The sequence below is a fragment of the Thamnophis sirtalis genome, unplaced genomic scaffold, assembly GCF_051295495.1.
Source record: "Thamnophis sirtalis isolate CommonGarterSnake01/CBP01778 unplaced genomic scaffold, rThaSir2_p1.2 scaffold_4, whole genome shotgun sequence".
Classification (NCBI taxonomy): domain Eukaryota; kingdom Metazoa; phylum Chordata; class Lepidosauria; order Squamata; family Natricidae; genus Thamnophis; species Thamnophis sirtalis.
In genome coordinates this window covers 121,241,256-121,265,108 of record NW_028261384.1, presented here as the reverse complement: position 1 = coordinate 121,265,108, position 23,853 = coordinate 121,241,256, and the positions used below count along the sequence as shown (strand labels likewise).

Below are 23,853 nucleotides of genomic sequence, written 5' to 3'. Positions count from 1 at the left end.
TTAAAGCAGCTGTATCTTTTCCTGGAATGTTGTATCAGCCTCAGTGGGCAATTGTAAGATCTTAAGAGAAGACACGGCTGCTTTAAAGAGTTGCAGACAAGCATTCGTGTCCGCTAAAGTTCTCCAAAGCACTTGTTGAGATCAACTCCAAGTTTCTGTATAGCTGTACTCTAAACCAGGGATATGTAGGCCAAAATATCTGAACAACACAAGTTTGAAGAAGTTGCAGTATTTTTCCCCATATTATTTTAGGTTCAAATTTGCCATGATAGCGTTAAAAAACTGAAGAATAGTTAGGAAGGCCCATCCCCAAATAGCCTTGGATAAAGTGGATTTTCCTTAATTTATCAAACAAGGCTAAATGAAGTGTTTTTCAAAGGAAAGGTGGGATTAATCACCATAACAATACAAGTCCAAAAGAGAAACATTAAGACAGGCTCTCAGTTAGCCCTCTCTGTTTGTTTCTCTGTAAAGTTATGCTACTTTCCCTTCAGATGATATCGGAGAAGTCTGAAGTCGTAATCCCAGCCCACCCATAGGATACCAGGGGAGAAATGTGAAGTTTGCTTTCAGTTCAGTCACGGGAGAAGGGGCTACACTTAAGGGAGGGGTGGTGGTGGAAGAAAGGGAGGCAAAAGGAGAAGTTGGAAGAAGGGGAGGTGAAAAAAAAGTCTAACCTCGGTTGTTGGAAGTTGTGCTGGATTTCTCTGTCTTCAATATTCAAGCGTTTTGGCCTCCAAAGAGCGAAATATACCCTTGACTTGCCTTTGACAACAGTGGGGGAAAGGATGTGGGATACATGGTGAGTCACATCACTTCCTGGGCGCACCCATTCGGAGTTGTCAGCTGAGAGCAAAAAGCTTCCTCCTATCAGACTTATCTTTTAACTCAGGTGACAGCTTGGCCCCCTGCTCAGCAGTGAGAACAACTCGTCCCGTCGAAAGCGCAAGAAAAAAAGACTAGGAGACAAACCAAACCCACTACAGGAGAAAAATATACAGCATAAATTTAATTCAGCTACTATGGAGCACAATTAAATTAAGGAGGGGGATTATTACAGCCAAAGACAGTTCAAGTTTCCAGGTTATTGGTTCTATGTTATTGGTGTTTCCCCCCCACCCCATGCGTTTTTTTCTTCTAGACACAAGGAAGAAATATATGCACACATTCGGGATTTAAACTAGTATATAAACTGCTCTGATCATAAATTAATAACAGGTCATTGACAAAAAGAGATGAAACACCAGCCAAGTAAAAATAAATCATCAACCACCAACAAAATAAAAATACAAAATTAATAATACAAGTGTCCCAAACACATGCACACAGGAAACCCATTAGGAGAAAAGAGGTAGATTTTTGAAGGGGGGTGGTGGAAATTAATGGAGGAATACATTGAATCAAGGAAGGAGGCTGAACTGGCTGCAGGCAGGAAAGGTGAAGGGCCCGGGGGATAACTTAACAGGCATTCCACATCCAGCATCAAGACCAAAACCTGTTTTTCAGAAAACACCACATATTTTTAAAGAAAAGAAGCACTTTCTGAAAATACAGCAGAAACGCGTCGGGGTCTCCAACCGCTTAGGAGGTGTCCATGCTGGGAATAAGGGAAACCTGGAAAGAAGGTAGGCCAAATATACACACCAAATAAGTACTTAGCATCTTATCCCAAAATAAGTTGTGTAGGTTTCTTTTCCCCCAGCTGTGTAAGATAGGTTTAAGGAAGCCACATGATTTCCCAGAAGCTCCTGGAAGAGACTAAAGACAAGGACTCAAGACGCAACTCCTGTTTGCAAGAAATGCCTGAACCATGTGGTAGATTCAGAAAATCGAGCCTTATTTATTTCTCCCATCTATCCCCGTTAGGGAAATCTTTTAACGGGAAGGGGATCTGTGGGAAAAGACATCTATCCCAAGTCTAAGGCAGTGTTTCTTAACCTTAGCCAGCCACACTGGCTGGGGAATTCTAGGAGTTGAAATCCAGACCTCTTAAAATGGACAATGCTGAGAAACACCAGTCAGAGTCTTTAGGTAGGGCGAGATTATTTGAAACAGAAAGAACAGACAACCCCTCATTTCAAGAACAAACTTCTCTCCTGGTCAGCCCTTTTCAGAGGAAGCCAGGTAAGAGCCCATATGTATAAGGAGGGGGGAAATATTGGTGCAGACCTAGAGGAAGAAGGGAAAGAATTCACAAAGACAGTGCCTACAACCCAGTGTTTTCCAGTGCAGTACAGGAACAGAGGAAAGGGAAAAAAACATCCATCACTGGGGGGGGAAATCCCCTTCCCCAACTTGTCCACTTCCAAATATCAGTGATATAATAATGACCTCCCCCTCCCTCTTTCCCAAATGCATCTGTCCATGAGTCAAAATATTCAAGAGTGCAGGATGAAGAGCAGTGCCTCGGTCTCCTTTTCATCCCTTGGCTACCAGCAGCAATGCCAACCCCTTGTGTCTTCCGTCCCTCTTATTCTGTATTTCTTTTCTTTTTTCCATCATGGTCATCCAAGGAGCAGCTTCATCTTTCTTCCTTTTTGGACACCTTGGAAGAATGCCATGCTGTGGAGCTGCCAGGTAGGAAGAAAAAAAATTTTTTTTTAAAAAAAATGACAGGCAGTCCTTGACTTACGGCCACAATTGAGCCCCAAATTTCTGCTGATGAGACATTTGTTAAAGTGAGCTTCACCCCATTTTACAACCTTTCTTGCCGCAGCTGCTTAAGTGAACCATTGCAGTTGACAAGTTATTCAAGCTGGTTGTTGAGTGAATCTGGTTTCCGCATTGGTTAAAAAGTCGCAAAAGGTGATCACGTGACCTTGCGACACAGCAACTGTCATAAATATGAGCCAGTTGCCAAGCAGCTGAATTTTGATCACGTGATCAAAGGAATCTGCAAAGGTCATAACTATGAAAAACGGCCCACAAGTCACATTTTTTCAGTGCTGTTGTAACTTTGAATGGTCACTAAACAAACTGTTTAGTGCCTGTATTATCTGCTCTTTCTCCTTCTGTAAAGACAGAACCACAAACTTTCTGGTTAGGGGGAGCCACCAATTTCGGAGACTTACCGGATGAAAGTTTTGAAGGCAGCTGACTGGGGGTTGATACAGAGGGGGACTCTTTTCCCATGCTGCTGTTCCAAGATGAACCTGTGCACCAGCTCTGAAAAACAAAGAGTTCATTTTTATTTGGTCAACATCAGGGCCACAAAAATCCCAATTTTTGCGGCCCAAATCTGTAGTCCTATATTTACATAATGTACGTCTCTCTTTTCGTCTCTATTTTTCTATGTACTTTCATTCTGCCTCTCCTAACTCAGGTAAGCCTAAGCCATCACAACAATTTGGGATAATGACGTGTTTCCCCGAAAATAAGACAGGGTCTTATTTTCTTTTGACCCCGAAGTAAACGCTTGGCCTTACCTTCTTGGCCTTATTTCTGAGGTGCAGGAGGGGGCGAGCAGGGTCACCTCATGGCTGCTGCTGTGTTGCAATCTTTTTTGAGGAGGGCTTATTTTCAGGGGAGGGTTTAATTTTAGTGCATGCGCTCAACCCCCCCCCCAATTGGGCTTATTATCCGGGGAGGTCTTATTTTCAGGGAAACAGGGTAGCAACAGTGAATCACAACATCCGGACAGCTTGCCATTCAAGGGACTTGCTCCGTGTACAGTTATAACTTCACCTGCAGATTCGGATAAAATCCCTACTACTGCAAAATCTTCATCACCTGTTTAGAGATATCTTCCTCTTCCAGAATCAATAAATGCCAATAGTGCTACATGATTGCACAGGGGAATTGGAGGATTTAGCAACCCAAAGGAGATGTGCTTCTTAGAATGAAACAATGGGTTAACCTTTTGACTTTTCCCTAATTATATAAGATGATACACAGAGGATGGAGAACTGAGACAATCCAAAACAAATCAGATCAAAGGTTTAAATTTCAAAGTCTGGTGCAATTCATGGAAGAATTTTGAGCATTAATTGCCCTCATGTACGTAACATAGCGCATTAAGATCAATATTTAGCTTCTAAATTAGCAACTGGGAATAGCAATAGAAGTTACTCATGTACCATTTCATAGTGCTTTACAGCCCTTTCTAAGCAGTTTACAGTATCCGTATATTACCTCCCCAACAACATGGGTCCTCATTTTACCCGCCTCGGAAGGATGGACGGCTGAGCCAGTCAGGATCGAACTGCTGACAGTCAGCAGAATTAGCCTACAATGTTGCATTCTAAACACCACTACATTAAGAATGAAGCTTTCTGAAAACCCCAAGATTTGTGAGGAAGTTTGGACTTGATCTATTACCTTTAACCTGCCAGACAGAAGCGAGGTTCTTTTCGTAAGAGCCGTCAAATTTGGGGTCGGCCCGGGGTTCAAAGTCACTGGTGTAAATGCGGCCGGAGGAGACCGAAAAGCAGCAAGTGCACATACAGGTGTGGTATCTCAGTCGCCCCTCGTCTAAGTAAGGATGAGAAAGGGCATCCTTGGCAGAGATCCGCTTGGCCTGCAGAAGGAAGGACAGTGAGGATCAACCAAAAGGTCCCGCTAAAAGAATTCTTGTATACAGGTAGTCCTCGAGTTATGACTGCTATTGGAGCCTTCCTATTACAGTCGTCTTAAGGGTTGTAAAATGGGCCAATCACATGACCAGCCTGCGTTTACAACTTTTTGTGGCTGTTATTAAGTTAACACCATGATTGCTGAGTGAATCCATTGTTCTTTATGGCATGGCTGAAAGCAAGTGTGTGTGTGTTTTTTTTTTATCAAACGATCGTAACGTGCAGTCACGTGACCATGGGACAATGCAAACCGGGTGGTAAACATGGCCATGTTGCTGAGTGCCCAAACTGCAATCACATGACTGTGACGGTAGTGAGGAACCGTCGGAACTTCAGATCTGAAGTCATAAATCCCCTTTTTCTGGTAGGTCATAGCTTTGAATGGTTGCTAAGCGACTGGTCCCAAAGGTTTGTAGGGATTCTCAGTCATCCAGATAATAGGTTGTCCAAAAGATGCTTTTTTTCAGGAGGCAATTGGACTTTCTCGTTTTTCTTTGAAGATATTTTGCTTCTCATCCAAGAAGCTTCTTGAGCTCTGACAGGATAGTGGGGAAGGATTTATATTCCTTGCAGACAGCTAGTCATTTGCATCCTTTCTGAGGGTCATCTGAAGCACTTGGAGGTTTATCTCTGTCCTCAGGGTCACCTGAGTAATCAAATAGTGTGGGAGTATGAACAGATTCCCAGAAAAATTGCAGACTACAGGAACCATTAGCACTACTAAGGGAGACCCTTCCAAGTCGCCTCAACGACTCTCTAAAAGAATGCAAATAACCAGCTGTGTGCAAGGAATATAATAGGGTCAACCAGTTATGAAATCTCAATCCAATGCCTGGTTTTGCACAGGAAGGTGTCTTTTTCATTGCTCCCTATTCTTGTCTGTGAGGGTAGCCAAAAACATGCAGATGGTTCCATCCATGATTTGCTAGCAATATGTATAAAAAAGAATTGTTGGCTTATTCTCTTAAGCCATGATGTCTTTTTTTGGCTTCTGTCTTACAGTAGAGCAAGATTGAGTAATTTTATTACTCAAGATGAGACAAAACATTCCTCCAGCAAGACGCTGATTATAACTCTATTCACTCCCCCATAAAATCCTATTTTTTTAAATTAAATTTATATGCCGCCAAGAGTTGCTTTGGATAGTGAGATGGCTGGCATATAAATTTAATAAATAAATAAATAATTTTTAAAATGGCTAAGGGAACCAGGCATATGGCTGGCTTCCATCATGTAATAATCACATCTGATTATAACTTTATAATAAATTCAAGTTTGATTAAATTTTAACCGTAATCACGTATGGGAGAGTAGTATGTTGCTCAGAGTTGGCAGATAGAAGTAGCCTGTAATGCAGTGACCATATTTTCTTGGGAAAAAATGTCAAGAACAAATCTGAAAAGGGAGCAAATCAGAAAGGAACTGGGGGGATTAAAAGGAAGTATTTTTTTTTTTTAGGTTTATAAAGAGAGAGACAGCCAGTGTTACTCTCATTTCAGTGTATGCTAGCCTAAGGCACACAAACTTTGATCATAAATGTGTGTGATGGTCTGAAATTTTTAATACTATCATATTGGCAAATGGTTGCTGAGAATGTCACTAAATGAGGACTGAATGTACAGGTAGTTTTCGACTTATCACCACAATTGAATCCAACATTTCTGTGGATAAGTGAGACATTTGTTAAGTGAATTTTGCCCCATTTTATGACCCATTCTATTGATACATTATATAGTCTCTTTATATGCATTTGACTTTGATCCCTAATTTGTTTTAGTAAATTATCCTCAATTTGCATAAAACCAATTTTTTGATCTTTTTTCCATCTAGCCTGTAATTGCCCATACTGGAACCATATTTGAATTACCTTTTCTTCTTTTAGTACATTCAAGGGTTTTAATTATAATACACCTCTTTCTAAGGTGAGAAGCTGTCTGTATGTATTTACATCCTGTTTTTGTACTATATTTACGTTCTCTATTGCATGTCTAGGAATTGCCCACATAGGTATCTTATCATTTAGTTTATATTGATATTTTTTCCAGACCCGCAATAGAGCATCCCTTAAGTCTGAATTTTGATCATGTTGGACAATGCAATGGACCTAAGTGTAAAAAACAGCCATGTCCATTTTTTTCAGTGCTGTTATATAACTTTAAACAGTCAGTAAATGAACTGCTGTAAATCAAGGATTGCCTGTATACTGTTTCTACCATCTAGCACAGTGAAAGCGAACCTTTTTCACCTCAGATGGCAAAAGTAACATGTGTGTGCTATCGCGCACGCTTGCATGCCCACCCCCTTAATTTAATGACCCCCCACGCCGTGCCCCTTGTGCATGCGCATATGACACACACACACCGCTGCCCCGTGCACGCGCACAGGGCTTTCTTGGAATCTGGGGAGGGCGAAAACTGCCTCCCCCACCTCCCTGGAAGCTGGAAACGACCCATTTTCTGACTTCCGGTAAGCCCGGTAGGTCTGTTTTTCACCCTCCCTAGGCTCCAGAGGCTTTCTAGGAGCAGGGGAGGGCAAAAAAAATCGCCCAACGCGCAAAGCGGAAGTTTGGGGATAGGCTTCCGGTTTGTGCATTGGGTGGTTTTTCGCCCTTCGGAAGCTTCAGGCGGCTTCCCTGAAGTGTCTCGAGGATGAAAAACAGCCCAACATGCAAACCAGAAGTCCATTCCTAAACATCCGGTTTGCGTGTTAGGTGGTTTTTCACCCTCCGAAGGGTTCATCAACATGTCCGGAGGGTGAAAAACAGCCAAAAAACAGCTGGATAGCGCGCGCGCACTGGAGTTAACACAGCAATGCCTCGCCTGCTCTCAAGAATGGCTCCACGTGCCACCTGTGGCATGCATACCATATGTTCACCATCACGGATCTAGCACATCTGGTGTCTTCACTGTATGCCCCTAACAACCAGAACAACAACAGTGAGAGGAATATGTGTGTGAGAGAAAGAAGAGATGGGGAAAAAGAGACAATCTGATTGGGTTCTAAAGTTTTCCTTGGACTACATTGCCAACTCACTGGATCAAAGACCAACATGCGGCAGAGCAAATGCACAGCTTCGTGGGTTGCTTCTCCAGAGAGCATGTAAAGGACAGACAACGATGGCTGGGGGGAAAAAAAGATGCAAAGTGGTTAAGAGGCTTCTTTCGTTCCCACGCGGCTGCTACCTTGCCAGCCCTGGTGGTACTCACCAGCTTGTGACTGCCACGCAGGATGTGGGCACGGGCCCCCTCGCAGGCCGAACGGAGGGCAGCCACGGGAGGAGTCCCCAGAAGATCCGTAATCAGGTCCAACTGCCACCCATAGATCGAAGGAAGAAGAGGAGAAGAAGAAACAGAGAGAGAGAGGAGAGAGAAAGAAAAGAAGAAAGGTAAATTTCAGTGTTAGGTAGTGGACATTTTGTGGAATCATAAGCTGAAACATTCTTTCATGCCTTCTGCAACCACACCCTCTCGCAACTCTTTCTTCAAGGAATACTGAGATATTGTTGTGGCCCGCCAGCAGAGCTGGCAGCAGAGTCGGACAGTGGGGAGATTGGGGAGGAGCATGGGCCATGCCTGGAGGCTGGGGAAGGCTAGGAGGGCTCTGCGTCAGAGGCAGAGATTGGGGCGAGGCCGTCTGGCAGTGATCAGATGCCTTCGGAGCTAGACAGCAGTGAGGCAGAGGAACAGCTAGAGCCTGTTCCCAGTGTGCCCATGCGCAGAGCTGCCAGAAGAAAAGAACAACACAAAAATCAGGGTAGACTTGGGAGTAAAGTCACAGGTGGAAGGTGATTGTCCACTACCATAGGAATCAGCCCCTCCTATAAGAAATAAAAGAGGAGCGAAAGGGGAGTGGGCTTTTGCAGAAAGCAATTCGTTCAGTCAGTCGTTAGATTCGTGAATCTCAGAGACTCTGTGCCCAGTCTTTCCTTGCACAGCACCTCATTGGGAAAATATTTACATGGCAGCTTTCCAAGATAGATAAGGTCTGTAGCCATAAATATATCCTTTGAAAGACTGTTTGCCAGGCCTTGCTGAATGTGAATGAGAAGAATTCACATTCGTTTAATAAAAGGGTTTTTGTCGGGACCAGGACTCTGCCTCATGCTTTTTGGGGACGCCTGGGTCCGAACAGATACCTGCTGAATTGGGCTCTGGGATTGAAAGAGGATGCGCCTGCCAAGGAGTTCAGCGAAAATGCAGCCCACAGACCAAATATCAATTGGACGTCCATAATGCCTGCTGCCCATCAGGATTTCGGGGGCCCGGTAATATTGAGTAACCACCTCTTGAGTCATGTGCTGGGACTCATCCGGCTCCTCTACCCGGGCCAAACCAAAATCACAGATCTGAAGGAAAGATGAAAAGGTGTGGTCAACCTGAGTAAGCTTCTAGAGAAATAAAACTTCCAGACATAGCTCTCTCTACTATCTGCTGCTCCTTCTGGGAATCAGTATTCTTTCAATGCCACTGAATGGTGTTAATTCAGGTGCAGTCTAAAATGCAAGCTGGGTGGGTGGATCTAGGCCAGTGTTTCTCAACCTTGGCAACTTGAAGATGTCCGGACTTCAACTCCCAGAGTTCCCCAGCCAGCATTCGCTGGCTGGGGAATTCTGGGAGTTGAAGTCCGGACATCTTCAAGTTACCAAGGTTGAGAAACACTGATCTAGGCTAGTGTTTCACAACCCTGGCAACTTTTAAGATGTGTGGACTTCAACTCCCAGAATTCTCTGCCCAGCAAAAGGGAACTTCACGCTGCTTGTGAGGAACAATGGGGGTTGGGGTTATAGGGCCTGGGTAGGAGTGGGGGAAGCAGGCCCAAGCCCTATGGAGACAACAAGGGGCAGGAAGCAGAGCATTGGGTATCTCAGAAGGTGAGGGAGGCCCTACAAGGCTGGGGTAGGTGGGCCTTGTCCTGCGCTAGGTTTCCCAAAGTCTTCCCAATCCATTTAATGACTACATGAAGGAGATCAGAGGTGGGATCATTAAGCAAGATCACAAGGCTGCCTCAATTAAATGACCATCACAACAGGATCATAGTAGGCAGGCAGTCTTAGGTCAAGGCCTACTTATACACAAATACACATTTTTATATCTGAAATTCTAGCACATCGCATTAAATTAAATACAACCCGTTTGATCTTTCCTTGCAGGGTTAATAATTTCCTTCTTTTGTCACATCAAAAATAGCAGTTTTGTGGCCTTATCAGCTGCAAGGCTACGAGACAGGGGAATTATTGAAGATATGGGTTGAAAACTGCAGCATGGTGGGCAGTGTCACCACTGATGGCTTTGAGCACAACACTACACCTTAAATCTTATAGATCTGTCACACCCATATACATATTTATACACCCGACATCCCTATTCTTAGTGTAGTAGTGTGATTCACAGTGACTGGAGTGGGAGGGTGGGCGAGAAAACATTTAAGAGCTAAAACTGCTGGATGTCAGAGTTTCCTTAGAGGCGGCTATCTTGAATGCTTCCTGGGTTGGCTACAAGGATGAATTACCTTGAGGACACAGTTGCTATTGACCAGAAGGTTCCCAGGCTTGATGTCCCGATGAAGGACACCAGCAGAGTGCAAATATTTTAACCCTGCAGAATCGAGGAGGGAAAGAAAACACATTGGGTGTTCCCAAACTTAACTGAAGTCTACAGATGCAATAAAAATTAAAACTAAAATTAAACGTTTCCTTCCATGATCAACGTATCCCAAAGGTGCTTTTTTTGAGAGGCAACTGGACATTTTTCTTTGAAGACGTTTCGCTTCTAATCCAAGGAGCCTCTTCAGTTCTGAATGAACGGTGGGAGAATGGAAGGATGTGGAATAGAAAGAATGGAAGCTTCTGGGATGAGAAACGAAACGTCTTCAAAGAAAAACAAAGGAAGTCCAGTTGCCTCTTGAAAAAGCACCTTTGGGACAACCATGATCTGGATGAGTGAAAATCTCCATAGATATTTAGGTATGATTATCAACATAGTTTTCAAAAAGAAACTTTTATATAAGTTCCATACTATTGCCAAAGTGGTGAGCTTGGGGTTAAGCTTGAGTCTAAATAAATTTCCTTAGCATTTGATAACTACCGTATTTTTTGGAGTATAAGGTGCACCAGAGTACAAGGCGCATCAAGATTTTGAAGAGGCAAATTTTAAAAAAAAAGGTTTGCACTCTGCAGACCTCCCAAAAATGGCCCATTTTTGTTTTGTTTTTTTGTCAAAAAATAGGACATGCATAGCCCTTAGGAGGCTTATAGAATGCTCCTGAGGGCTGAAGGAGCATTTCTGCCCTCCCCAGCCCCCAGGAGCACTCTGGAAGCCTCCTAAAGGCTATGCATGGCCAATTTTTGCAAAGGGGACGGGGTTTCAGGAGGCCAAAAATGCTGTATTCAGTGTATAAGACGCACCCAGATTTTCACCCTCTTTTTTGAGGGAAAAGGGTGCGTCTTATACTCCGAAAAATACGGTAACAAAATTTTAAAAGGGAAACTCCTTACCTCTTCTAAGAGCCTGCTAAATCATACGTATGCATGATTCTTAAATCCCGAAAAGAAGCTCTTTGCTTCAGAGCTTTTGCTGCCCATAATGCAACAACAGTGAATTTCAATGGTAAGTTTCTCAGATTTATATTATGGAATTGCAACTTTGTCAGAAATGTCAGAAAAGAAGGGAAAAGGCAAGGAAAACTATTAAAGTGAATGAAGTACAACAGGACACAGTTAAAAAGGACGGTAGCAAAGGAAAGGGGCAGGAGAAAGGGGCTTAAGAAATTGGGTCAACATGAGAGGAGAAAATGTTAAGAGGACATGTGGAAGAGATCCTTCAGGAGGGACAACAGAAATACAACTTGTTTGGTCATCTCATCAAATCCCCGCTGAATGTCCACCCCCATGGCTCTCCATCCCAATTCAAAGACATGCAACAAGGAAGATCTCAACACTCCTCTAAGCACTTCATTTGGCCAACCACTCAACTGCCAAAGCATTAGACAGATAGCATCCTATCAATGAATTGGATCATCTTCTTCGTGGGACTTGAAGCCCCTGAGATCCAATCCCATCCCCCCCTTTGAAACAATGTAGAATAGCCTTTACTCTCTTTGATTCTTCATAAGACTTATCTTCCATACTTCTGATTATTCTCACCCTCGCTTCTCATTCCCTTCAATTATTCCTAGTCTTGATTAAGTTCTGGCACCCACAACTTTATCATCAATGGAGTTATGGAATCTTCTAACCTGGAATCGTTGATTCTACAATTACAGGCTATGCATCAGTCAACTTTGTATAGACATTGTCCTACTTGTTCACATTCTTCTTCTGAATGATTACAATCCCTGTCATGTTATATGGTTGCCAAGCCAGATAGTTCCTCTCTTCTACATTCATACTGAATCTAAGTAAAGAACTTTGCCCAAATGGATAGTTCCCAATTTAGGGCATTTGCCATAAATAAGTGTCAGACTTACCCCTGAGGATCTGATACAAAAAGACCTTGATATGATCGGAACTGAGCGGTTGTGGAGAAACTATGACTTTGTGAAGGTCACTTTGCATCAATTCAGTGATAACGTAACTGATGATTATTGTCAAGGAGGGTGATGGGGAATGGAGCAGAGAATGGAAATCATCTGAATACCCAGCTCTTCCCATTGTAAGTAAGTAAAAAAGAAAAATTACTTTTCCACCATTTTGTAAAACCAACAGGTTCCAACAGAATTAGGAGGCACAAAGCGCATGGACAAAGTAAGATTAAAAAAAAAAACTAAAAAAATTAGAAATAAAAATATTATACAGATCAGCCATCCCTAACCTGATACTCCCGTACATGGGCTGGGATGCCAGCTTCCATCAATTTTGGATGACACAAAGTAAGAAAAGACCGGCATAAATAAAAAAGAACCGTAGAACATGAAAAGCATCTCCAAAACAGAACGATGCACAAGATAACTGAGATAAAGAAATGCACGTGAGAATGGACTAAACGTAACTATTATTAAGAATATTTTTAAAAATCAGTATGGAAACTCTTTATGTTAGTTGCAAGGAAAATAAAAGAAGACGAAAGTGAAGATACAATAAGTGTAAGAAATCTTTTTCTAGTATTAGACACCACTGCACAATCTCAAGATGAGTTATTTCCTGCCCACAAATGCCACTCAAATTTCATGAAATTTTGACAATCTCACCACATGCTCTAATGGGGGATTTGTGAAAAGATTATAATATTCTTAACAATTAAAAAAAAAACGTGATATCTGATACAGTGGCTTCGATGTTGAGCGTTGATGTTTTAAGCCACCCAGAGTTGTTTGCTAATGGGATGGGCAACATATAAGTTCAACCAACAACCTTAATAAATGCAATTGTGTTGTTGACCGCTGAGGTTAAAAAAAATACTCTCACAGCTTTTAGTAATAAATAGCAAAGGAGAAGGAAGTGAAGTTGGAAAGATTACACGTAAGATATGATAACCCTATCTAGGTGCTGCAACGTTGACATATAAAGAGAAGAGAAAGGAACAATTAGACCATTAGAAGAGAATATATGTAGCTCAGAACTGAATCATGGAATCACTGATGCTCTCTGAGCTTGGAAACAGAGTGTGGTGCTCTTTTGAGCAAATAATCAAGCTCAAAAAATACCAAGGATTTAACTGTCACACCATTCCTGACCATCCATTCTCATTACTCTTCATAGATAGAAAGCCATTGTCTCCAGCAAGAACCCTGCCATCTCAGTCACCAGACCCCACAGACCTTAATATCCATCACGTTCCATGCCCATCTCATATTCTATTAGATTGATGTACTCAACTCTCCAAAGAATTTAAAGTGGAAGCTAGCAGACTCCAGAACAAAGGTCCTACCATAATTTCTAAGAAAACATCTGGGTCCCACCAGACCACAAGAAACTCCTAGTGGAGGAAGACTTCAAGTTCAGCTGCCCAGAAACAATAAAGGAACTTAGGCTGGTATAGAACTTCTTCAAGAGTTTTGAAGGAATGATGGAGAGCAGCTTAGCTTTGGATAAACGAAAGCCATCTATGTCAGCTATTGAAAGACTTAAAATAGCAACTGTACCTCTCAGCGTCCAAAGGCTGTGGACATCTGGATTAGAGGATTGAGCATTCAGATCCCCTAGCATTCTCAATCTCATAAGAAAACCTGTCTTGAATACTATGCTGCAGTTGACCTCAAAATCCAAAGATTGGAGCAAAGCTAGTGATTGATTCAGTCATTTTCAGGTGAGTAAATTTTGCATGCAAATTGGGGCAAGAAGGAGAGGATTCCACATAAACTTTGATCATTTGAAAATAGCTGAAGCCGGCTGAGAAACTTGGCAAGGAACAGTGGCAAGGACAATCTCAAAAAACTACTTTAAACAGTTGCATGAGAAAATAATGGGGAGGATGCAAAACAATATGGTAAATGGAGGAAATTTTTAAAAGGCGCGAAGAGGAAAATCAAAATAAACAGAACACAAATATACTGCCAAAAAAAAAAAAAAAAGAATCAAACCAGATTTAAGAAAAGCAAGAATAACCAATAAATATTTCGCTTCCTCTCCTCACATGTAATATGTACAGAGGGGGGAAAAATCAACGAAAGATAAAGATAGCACAAAATGGAGCATCAGAAGAGCAGGCAAAATAATAATAATAAAATAACTTAGCTACAGGTGGAATGAAGGATACATTTCCTCAAAACAGTCAATCTGTGGAGGTTGGAGGATATCCAGTGCTGAGAGGACCTGAGGAGAAAAAGAAACCAAATTCTGAAAATAAAGGTAGTCCTTGACTTAAAACAGTTTATTTAGTAACCTTTCAAAGTTACATCACTGAAAAAAGTGACTTGTGACCATTTTTCACACTTACGACCTTTGCAACATCACCACGGTTGTGTGATTTACATTTGGATGCTTGACAACTGATTCATATTTATGACGGCCGCAGTGCCTCGGAATCATGTGATTGCCTTTTGCAACCTTCTGACAACAAAGTCAACGGGGAAGTCAGATTCACTTAACAACTGTGGTACTAATTTGGCATCTGTATGATTCCCTTAACAAATGTGGCAAGCAAAGTCGTAAAATGGGGCAAAGCTCACTTAACCACAGAAATTTTGGGCTCAATTGTGGCCATAAGTTGAGGACTACCTGTATGCCATCACAGACAAGAAACTAGTGATGGAACCCACCGGCTATACTGCAATATGGTGTTTTGGCATGACAGGCTTATTAAGCCTAATGTACCACTCGCCCCCCTCCTAGTAATAAAAATAGGACAAAGGCCACTAATAATGTAGCTACTCGGAAACAGGACTGAAACTTAGCTGGTAGCAACAGCCTGCTTAGTTTGTCTAATAATAGGGCTGGCCCTGCCACCCACATCTGCAATGACTCTGTCAATGCAAAAGACCCTTCTTCAAACTTCCTTCTGTCCTACACACCATCAATTTGTTCCCATCTCCTCCAAATGTCCCTGAGGTGAAACTGCCCTTCACCAGCTTCTTCGTGCCAGTGAGCAAGACTGCCATTAACTCCGGCCTACTCCATTCAGAGTTTGGGTTGCAACTGCTTCTCACCGAATTGCATTGCTCTAATGCTTTTCTTCTTGTCTTTTCTTCTCCATTCCTGTCAATTTCCCAATAAAGAACCTTGCGGAAATCCAACATTCTGGAGTGGAGATAGGGATCCCATCCACCTGATCATTCCACCCTATTCTGGATCAGAGCTACCACACATGTGACCAACTGCTCTTGTTGTTGCCTCTCCTCTATAATCTGCCTGGAGTCACCATTTTATATTTATTTGATCAAATGTTGAAACCAATCGAAAATATTTGTAGCTCACCCTTGAACTGCGTGGGTGCTTGGTGTTCTCTCAGCTTGATTGCTTTCTTGCAGCTGTTTCATTACCCAACTAGGTAACTTCATCAGTTGTTGTCAGGTCATTCTGATGATGTTACCTAGTTGAGTAATTTTAGAATCATAAGGATTCTGGAAGGCACCTTGGAGATCATTTAGTCCAACCCCTCTCCCCGAGGCAGGAGACCCTTGTACCATCTCAGAATGAAATGTCTGCAAAAAAAACCAACCCAGCTCAGAGAACAATAAGGACCCCACAATTTTGAAACTGCCTATTTTCCTCGCTGTGTACAATTATTGGAATGTAAAAAACAGTATATGGAAAGTTAAATTTTAAAAAGAAGCAAGAAAGATTGGGGAAAAAAATCAATATATGCCTACACATTTCCACAATGCACATTCATCTGAGGAAATCAAATCCAGGACGCTATGGAAGGACCATCTCTGGCCCCGAAGCAGCTCTCTGCATACTGTCCCATACTCACATTGTCATGCTTGAAGTAACAGAGCATTCTCAATTCTCTGAAGACCCGTTTGCAAGAGACCAAGTTCTGGAAAACATTGGGCATCTTTTTGAGTGCAACTCGTGACCCATCTCGAGGATCTGTCACAGACCTGCAGGAAGAAAAATGGCTTTCCATTTGCAATTTACCTTTTGGTGATTAGAAAGGGTAGACTAGAGCAGGGGTCCCTTAACTTGCCAACTTTAAGACTTGTGGACTTCAATTCCCAGAATTCTCCAGCCAGCTATGCTGTTAAAGTTGAAGCCCACAAATTTTAAAGTTGGTAAGTTTGAAGACCTCTGGACTAGAGAAAAGAGGCACTTACAATGTAATTGTAGAAACAGAGAGAGGGCAAAAGATAAATACATTTTAAGATATGTTCTTAAGAAGATTGGAAAACAATTTTACATTTTCCCCCTTATTTCCTCCCCTCCCCATTTCCTTTCTATTATAATGCACTATTTTTCTCTATTTTTTCTGTAAAATGTACTGTTTTTATCCTAAAAAAATCTCTTTTAATAGAAATTATTTTTAAACGCCAAATTATGATTTATAGGTAGCCCTTGATTTAGAACTATTTATTTAGGGAACGTTTGAAAAGTAACTTATAACCAATCCTCGCGTTTATGAGTATTGCAGCACCTCAACGTCATGTGATCAAACTTCAGGCACCTGGCAACCAATCTGCATTTACAATGGTTGTGGTATCCCAGAGTCATGTGATCATCCTGTGCAACCTTCCTGGATGGCTTCCCATAAGCAAAGTCAATGGGAGAAACCAAATTTGCTTAACAACTGCATGATTCATTTAACAATTGAAGTGATTCGCTTAACAACCAGGGGAAAAAAGCTTGTGAAATTGGGTGTGACTCACTTAACAACCTTGTTGCTTAGCAATGGAAATCCCGGTCTGAATTGGGATCGTAAATACCTGTACTTCCAATCCTTTTCCTAACCCACCTTCATCTTCCTTTACCGTCATATGGCAGTAAATAACTCCGCACTCACCATACCACACCAAAAGCACCATAACCGATGGGTCGATCTGGTTCTGGGTCCACCATCATAGCATTGCCAAGCGTTGTCTGCTGTTGCTGGGGGGGAGCTATCTGTACCCCATTATTGCAATAATATTTCTGGCCCCCACCTAGCCCTGCAGCTAAAGGTGGCTGAATTAACCCCGTCAATGCCCCAAAAACATTGCTACAAAGCTGAGCTTGAAGTGGCTGGTTGGGGTCTTGGAAAGCCATCAGACAAATTAGGACAGAAGACTAGAGACCCTGGTTTGGACAAGAAGATTGGAAGAGGAGCAAAACAGCCCACTGGAATTCAAATCAATCGTGATTTGCAAAAGGGCGATTTGAGAAATATTCAGCGGAAAATACCTGGCTTATTAGGGCAATTCTCACAAGCAAAATAAATACATGCAAAATTGTGTGCTCCAGCAAAGGAGTGTTTTTATACTAGTACAGTAGTTTGTTTTTTTTCCCCTGTAAGGTTTAAAAAAAAAATCTTTAAAAGAAAAGAGGTATCTTGGCTTTTTTTAAATTTACAATAAAGGGTAAATTATATTTTGGGATAGTTTGATATGTTTGTTTTAGGGACTGTGTACACCCTGGCTAAAAGTGGGGGTGACAGATGGAAATCAATTCTCTAACCAAATCTCTGATGTGAGGGACATCAGGGAAGTTTCTAAGAAGGTGCGTTTTCGACAGAGTGCACAGGAAAATTTGGAATATTGTACTTAAACAAAAAAGAGGAGAATGACTAAAGAATAGACGTGACAACTCGACAATCTATAGGAAAAGAGCAGAAATGTTGTATAACATCTTTCTCTTAATAGGTGTTAATTTTTAAAAAATATTAAATAGAGAACAGACCACTCAGATTTTCTCTCAATATAACCAAGATAAGGATGGAAATCCTGGGCTGTATTGAAATATCAAGAGGCCTAAAAAAAATTGGGGAATCTTATCCGCACGTTAGGAAATACAAGCTACAAGTAGAGGCCGAGAGGCAAGAGAGGCACTCTCTAGAACAAGAGAAATGGAAGTAAGTTTGGGAAGAGCACTTCACAAATTGGAGAATGAGGTCTATTGCCTTTCTAGTGAGGTGTGGAATGCTGGGGGGAGGGGCGCTCCCCACAAAATATTAGAAGGGGTACTGTGACCCAAAAGGGCCAAAGTTGCAAAAATATCCCCTTCCAACAGGATGGAAAACCTCAAATGAGGATGCGGTGTAGCCACCTGAACCACACAGCCTTAACTCATGGGGGAAACTTTGGGGAAAGTTTCTCAACAATCAAAAAGGGGGGTGCAGCGGCCCCAATAAAAAGGGGGATGCAGAGAAAGCAGCTATCTTGGCAACCGGCCCTGTTAGCCTTGAGGAAGCTATGATGAAATCTGAAGGGATCCAAAAACCTCCTTTAAACCCAGAGCAAGAGGGGGCAACAGATTGGAAGAAGGATGCCCCGATAACTGTGGAGGTAAAGTTTAGGGGTTCAGGATCTGCAAGGTGTGAGGAATAAAGAGGGTGCAAAGAGAGGCCCAAAGGTGCTTTGAGAGGCAGATCTTGGGGTGCTCTCAACTTTTCTTCCCCCGGCAGGGAAAGTGATGCAATCCTCAGCCCGAGAAGGGTCCTAGCGACGGGCCAGCCCCTCTCCGGCGGCGGGGGGGAAGGTGGGGGCGCCCATAGTGTGGCAGGGGATCCTTCCCCCACCCGCCCCCCCGGGTGGGCTTCGCAGCGTCTCAGCAAGGCATGGGGGCGAGGGTGGGGGCGCTGCGGTCGGAGACAAAAGGAGATCCGCGGGACGCAGACGCGCCAAGCACCCCACTTTCCCGGCAGACGTGCAAACCCCGGCGAGCAGCAGCTGAAGAGGAGCAGCGGCGGCGGCAGTAGTGGTGGCGGCAGCGGCAGCAGTAGCAGCGGTGGCGGCGGCGAAAGCTGGGTGCTTGGCGGGGTCTTTTGTTAGAGGCACCGCGGGTCCATCTTTACGGGCTGGAGGAAGGAAGGAAGGCAGGAACCAGGCAGGAAGGAAAAGGCAAGCTGCGTGCGAGGCCAAGCGACGCCGGCGGACCCCATCTACTGGCCGCGGGGAGAGAGGCAGGCGGGCCATGGGCTGCGGGGGAGCGGGCGGGAGGAAGCCAAGCCCCGGGCCGCCGAGGGATTAAAACGACTCCGCAAAGGAAAAGCCAAGCGGCTTTGGAAAAAAAAAACGCACGTGGCTGAACAATACGTGCCTTGAGAGCTGGGAAACGGCCTGGATTTGGGGTTGAAAATTGGGGGGGGCGGGGGGATACGATTTCTAGATTTGGGGATGGAAGGAGGAGCTGCATTTTTGCAACGCTGAAGAGAGGAAGGGGGTTTGCTGATAATTGTTGAAAGAGAGAGCATAGGAGCTTATATTTCCCCCCCTGATGAATAATTTTTAAATAAAAGTTGGTCTTTTTCTCCCACCCTCTTTTGTCTCCCCCCCCCCTGTTTTGCTGCTGCACTCGCCCTTATTTTAATTGGAGGGTGTGAGAGGTATGTTTTATATCAGTCTTTGGACTAGGTGGAAACTTTAAATAAAAATTTAACAAACAAAATCCACCTGGCCCGACAAGGAAGGAAAGTGGAAGAAAGAGAAGGGAGGAAAAGGGGACACAGGAAAGGGAGAAATGCTTTTAAGGAGAGGAAAGATGAGCTTGGAGTGTTTTTTTTATTGTTTGTTTGTTTATTGTTTTGCACTGCTTTTGTTCGTGGCAGAGATCTTGCTTTGAAGTGTGGGGGGAGAGATAGGCTAAAACCCACAGGCCTTAAAAGTTTACAGGTTTGAGAAACGCGGATCTATTTAATATTTTTCTTTAGTTTGTGCCAATAACCACAGCACAGAACAAAGGAACAGAATAAATTTGCCAGATGTAATAACTAGGCTTGGATTTAAACTACAGTTTGATGAACAAGTCTCAGCACCTTGCTACAGGTAGCCCTCAACTTACAACGTTTTGTTTAGTGACCATTTGAAGTTAAAATAGCACTGAAAAAGGTGGCTTACAACCCAGTCCTCACACTTAACGACAGTTGCAGCAACCCCACTGTTCTCAAAATTCAGGCACTTGGCAACTGGTATGAATTTAAATGGCTGCAGGGTCCCACGGTCATATATTCACCATTTGCAACTTTGCCAAACACTTGTAAGAAGCAGAGTCTAGAGGGGAGGCTGGTTCACTTAACGACTGCAGGATTCATTTAGGAACTGGACGATTTGCTTAACAATCTTGTCAAAAGAAGTGTCTTCCTTAGCAATGGAAGTTTTTTGTTCTGAAGGACGTTAGCACCCACCCCTCTCCTAGAAAAATGAAATATTCTAGGAAATATTAAAAAGGCAGAATATTATATTTCCCTATATGAGAAATGGAGCAGCATGTTTTTAGACAGCAGCAACTCACTCTTAATAGCCCCCACACCCTCCCCAATAGCCCACAGCAGATGTCAGCACTTAAGAGATAAAGAGATAGCTAGATCTATTCATAGGCAAATACCCTCACCCAAGATCCAACAAAGGTAGGATTAGCCCTCTACCCATCTTGCAACAAATGGCACCTGGGAAGATTACATCAGCCAGCAAGGCTCAACCAAACTTGGGACTCAAAACACAACCTACAAAGTTACCCCCCATGGGAGTCTGACATAAACCGCTCCAAACTCGATTGCAGAAAATATGACTTGAGCAACAAAGTGGTCAATACCTGGAATGCTTTACCCGACTCTGTTCTTATGGTTCCACCACAAAACCGCTGTCGACTAAAGCGCGCTCGACGAAACCGCGTACCTGACGTCATCACAGCGCGACGAAAAAAGCACGCTGTGAGCGCTAAAGCTAAAATTAACCCCTAAACCTAACCCTTAACCTAACGCTAACCCTTAACCCTAACGCTTAACCTAACTCTAAACCTAACCCTTAACCCTAAACCTAAACCTAACCCTTACCTTAACGTGAATCGGCTTGCTTTCAAAGCGCTTTTTAAAGCGCCCTTTTTTCTCCGCGGTCGCTGTTGTCGCGCTGCTGATGACGTCAGCGACACGCTTTAATCGGGCGCGCTTTAGTGGACCGTGGTTTTGTCGTGCCACGGTTCTTACATCCTCAAACCCCTGTGACTTTAACCTTAAGCTGCCTAGTGTGGATCTCACCCCTTTCCTAAGAGATCCGTAAAAGAGGGGTGCATAAGTACACCAGCGTGCCTACCGTCCCAGTCCTAGTGTCCCCATTTATTCATAACCATTTCCTATGTCCATGTTTATATTTATATCTGTTCTCTTGTATGCGTCTGACAAACTAAATAAATAAAAATAAATAAGTAAGCTCAAGTTTGAAAGCCCCAAAAAGGGCATAAAACTGAGGCACTCTCAGCATCTCTTCCCTTTTTTCTTCGATCAAGGCATGGGATCCTGTTCATCAATAAACCTTCTTTCCAAGCAACTTCCATGAATGCAATGTCTTTTTCCTCACTTGGAACTGAACCCAGATGGACATTTCTTCCAACAGTCCCAACATGGTCTATAGGTCAAGGATTACCAGTTGTTCAGAAAGTTAAGCAATAGGGGTTGTCCGTCAGTGGTTACCAATGTGTTCTCAGATACTGCTCTTTGCGGATGTTCAGTCTTGTAAAACTTGTTCCTTCAACCAAAAAAACAAAAACAAAAACCTCCCAGACCCACCCTTTTCCTTATGTGAAATTTCTATTTGCAAGGTTTAAAAAAGAATAGCTGTATTTCTCAATATTCGTCTGCACAAGTTAGAATAGTGGCCAACCATTCTTCTCTACAAACTACTTCACCCTCACAAAAATTCAGTTTTTTTTTACCGACACACAAAGTTTGCACCAGGTGAGGGCTGGACAAAGGGAATCCAGAAAGCTGAGTTTTAGAGCGGAAACATCACTTGCACATAAATGCATAAACATAAATGGCATGACTGTATCTCAGCCTGAGCCCACTGATGTGCCCGGCTTAAATTGTTTTATTTTGAAGTGTTTTGTTTTTCACCTAGAGCAGGGTTTCCCAACCTTGGCAACTTTGTGATGTGTGGACTTCCAATTCCCAGAATTCCCTAGCCAGGATGCATCTTGGCAAGGTTGCAAAACCCTGCCTTAAAGAGCCGGTTTGGTAGTGGTTAAGGCAGACTTCTCCAGGCAATTTGCCAGGCATCAGTGCTGGTTTTAAAGCATCAATCAATCAATATTTCTCCCTTAAAGTCATTTTAGGACGTGGAAAATTTCCATGTTCTTTCATTGCAATATGATGATTTGCAGAGGGTGGGAAAAGCACCTTCTTTCTGAAAGAGTTGGACACAGCTGTGGGTTGCTTCTATGCCTAGGAAAAACTAGATTTTTGAAAAAGCTTGATATCAAACCAAGCTGACTTGCTTTGGATGGTTAAGTGAGAGAGAGGTGGTGATGCCAGGTTAGGAGAGAGAGCCAGCTGTCCCACTTTATTATGCAAGAACCTCAGCTATTTGGTCAGGCTTTATGGGAGCTTCCATCTCTTTTTTTTCCAGGTCTTTTCCTTGACTGACAGGTTTAGTCTCCTGTTGGATGGCTCAGGACAGGCACTGTGATCATCTGTCAAAACTCATCGCTTGCCCAAGCTCCGCTCCCGCCCTGTCTCCCTTTCATTATTCTATTGGCAGATGGTGGGCAGTGCCTGGTGGCATTGATTGATTGAATATGTGCCATCTAGTCATTGTCAATGCTTAGCAACTTACATGGATAGATTTTCTCCCTGATTTTTCCACATACAAAAGAAGAGCAAACCAAAACAGAGGCTATACAGTACATGTAGTCCTCGACTTACAACAGCTCATTTAGTGACTGTTCAAAGTCACAACAGCACTAAAAAAATGAGTTAGGACCGTTTTTCAACTCAGGAGCCTTGCAGTATCCACATAGCCCTGGATCAAAATTCAGACTTGACAAGACTTGGCAATTGACTTGTATATTATGATGTGAATTTGTGATTTCATGTGAATTTGTGATCTTCTTACAAGCAGTGAGGAAACCAGATTTATTTAAATAATCATGTTACTAACGTAACAGCAACAGTGATCCACTTAAACAACTGTGGCACGAAAGATTGCAAAATGGGGCAGAATTCACAAATGTTTCACTTGGTAACAATTTTGGGCTCAATTGTGGTCGTAGGTCAAGGACTACCTGTATAGGTAGTCTTCAACTTACAACCATTCACTTAGTAATCATTCAAAGTTACAGTGGCATTGAAAAAACCTGAGTTACGCCAGAGGTGAAATGCTTTGAAATCTGCTACTGGTTCGTTTGCTACCGGTTCGCTTCATGCCCATATGCACCGCAGGGTCTACCGCACAGCGCTGAAAAAGGAAGATTAAAAAGCCTTTTCTGAATCTACAAAGGTAAGTAGAACAGGGGGGGGGGACACAGCTGTGCTGCGTGATTTATATTTGGTAGAAAGCAAGATTTCCTGCTTTCTAGCAAATATAAATCGCGCAACACAGCTGATTGTCGCACAGCTGATCTTTGTAACTGGTAGTAAAAAAAAACAACGCTACCAGTTCGGGGGAACGGTAGTTCTGACAATCAGCTGTGTGGCAATAACCTGTGCCACTGATTGTCACACAGCTGATTATAGTAACCACCAGTTCGCCGGAACCGGTAACATTTCACCCCTGAGTTAAACCCAATCCGCAAACTTATCACTGTCCCCCAGTCACACTTGGCAACTGGCGTTATTTATGATGGCTGTAACATCCTAAGATGATGTGATTGGCATTTGCAACTTTCCCAGCCAGGTTTCAACAGTAAAGTTAATAGCGAAGCTGAAGTCATTTAAACAATAGCATGCTTTGTTTAACAACTGTGATGATTTGTTTAATGACTGCAGGGAAACAGTCAAGAAACTAA

At 42.9% G+C, this 23,853-nt stretch overlaps 1 protein-coding gene across 2 annotated transcripts; it reads right to left on the bottom strand.

The window, feature by feature from the left end:
• Positions 1-989: 989 nt before the first annotated feature.
• LOC106545367 (serine/threonine-protein kinase NLK2) lies at positions 990-18,977 on the bottom strand. Of its 2 annotated transcripts, none has more exons than XM_014061887.2 (11): positions 16,946-18,977; positions 15,920-16,049; positions 14,264-14,319; positions 12,036-12,142; positions 10,080-10,165; positions 8,854-8,916; positions 7,778-7,879; positions 7,605-7,691; positions 4,318-4,516; positions 3,072-3,165; positions 990-2,570 (listed from the first exon to the last, which is right to left on the bottom strand). In XM_014061887.2, exons 1-11 carry the CDS (start codon positions 17,185-17,187, stop codon positions 2,522-2,524), a joined length of 1,215 nt encoding a protein of 404 aa, XP_013917362.1. In that variant the 5' UTR covers positions 17,188-18,977; the 3' UTR covers positions 990-2,521. The 2 variants fall into 2 exon arrangements, with proteins under 2 accessions (XP_013917362.1, XP_013917361.1); XM_014061886.2 differs by having other exon boundaries at positions 8,707-8,916; positions 16,946-18,975.
• Between the last annotated feature and the right edge of the window lie 4,876 nt (positions 18,978-23,853).

Excerpts from the sequence above, each read along its gene's own strand:
- LOC106545367 (XM_014061886.2), bottom strand. The coding sequence starts at position 17,187 with ATGGCTTTCCAAGACCCCAACCAGCCACTTCAAGCTCAGCTTTGTAGC. Across the intron at positions 16,050-16,945 it reads GGTGCTTTTGGTGTGGTATG|GTCTGTGACAGATCCTCGAG; the intron begins GTGAGTGCGGAG and ends TTCTTCCTGCAG. Across the intron at positions 10,166-12,035 it reads TTTGTATCAGATCCTCAGGG|GGTTAAAATATTTGCACTCT; the intron begins GTAAGTCTGACA and ends TCGATTCTGCAG.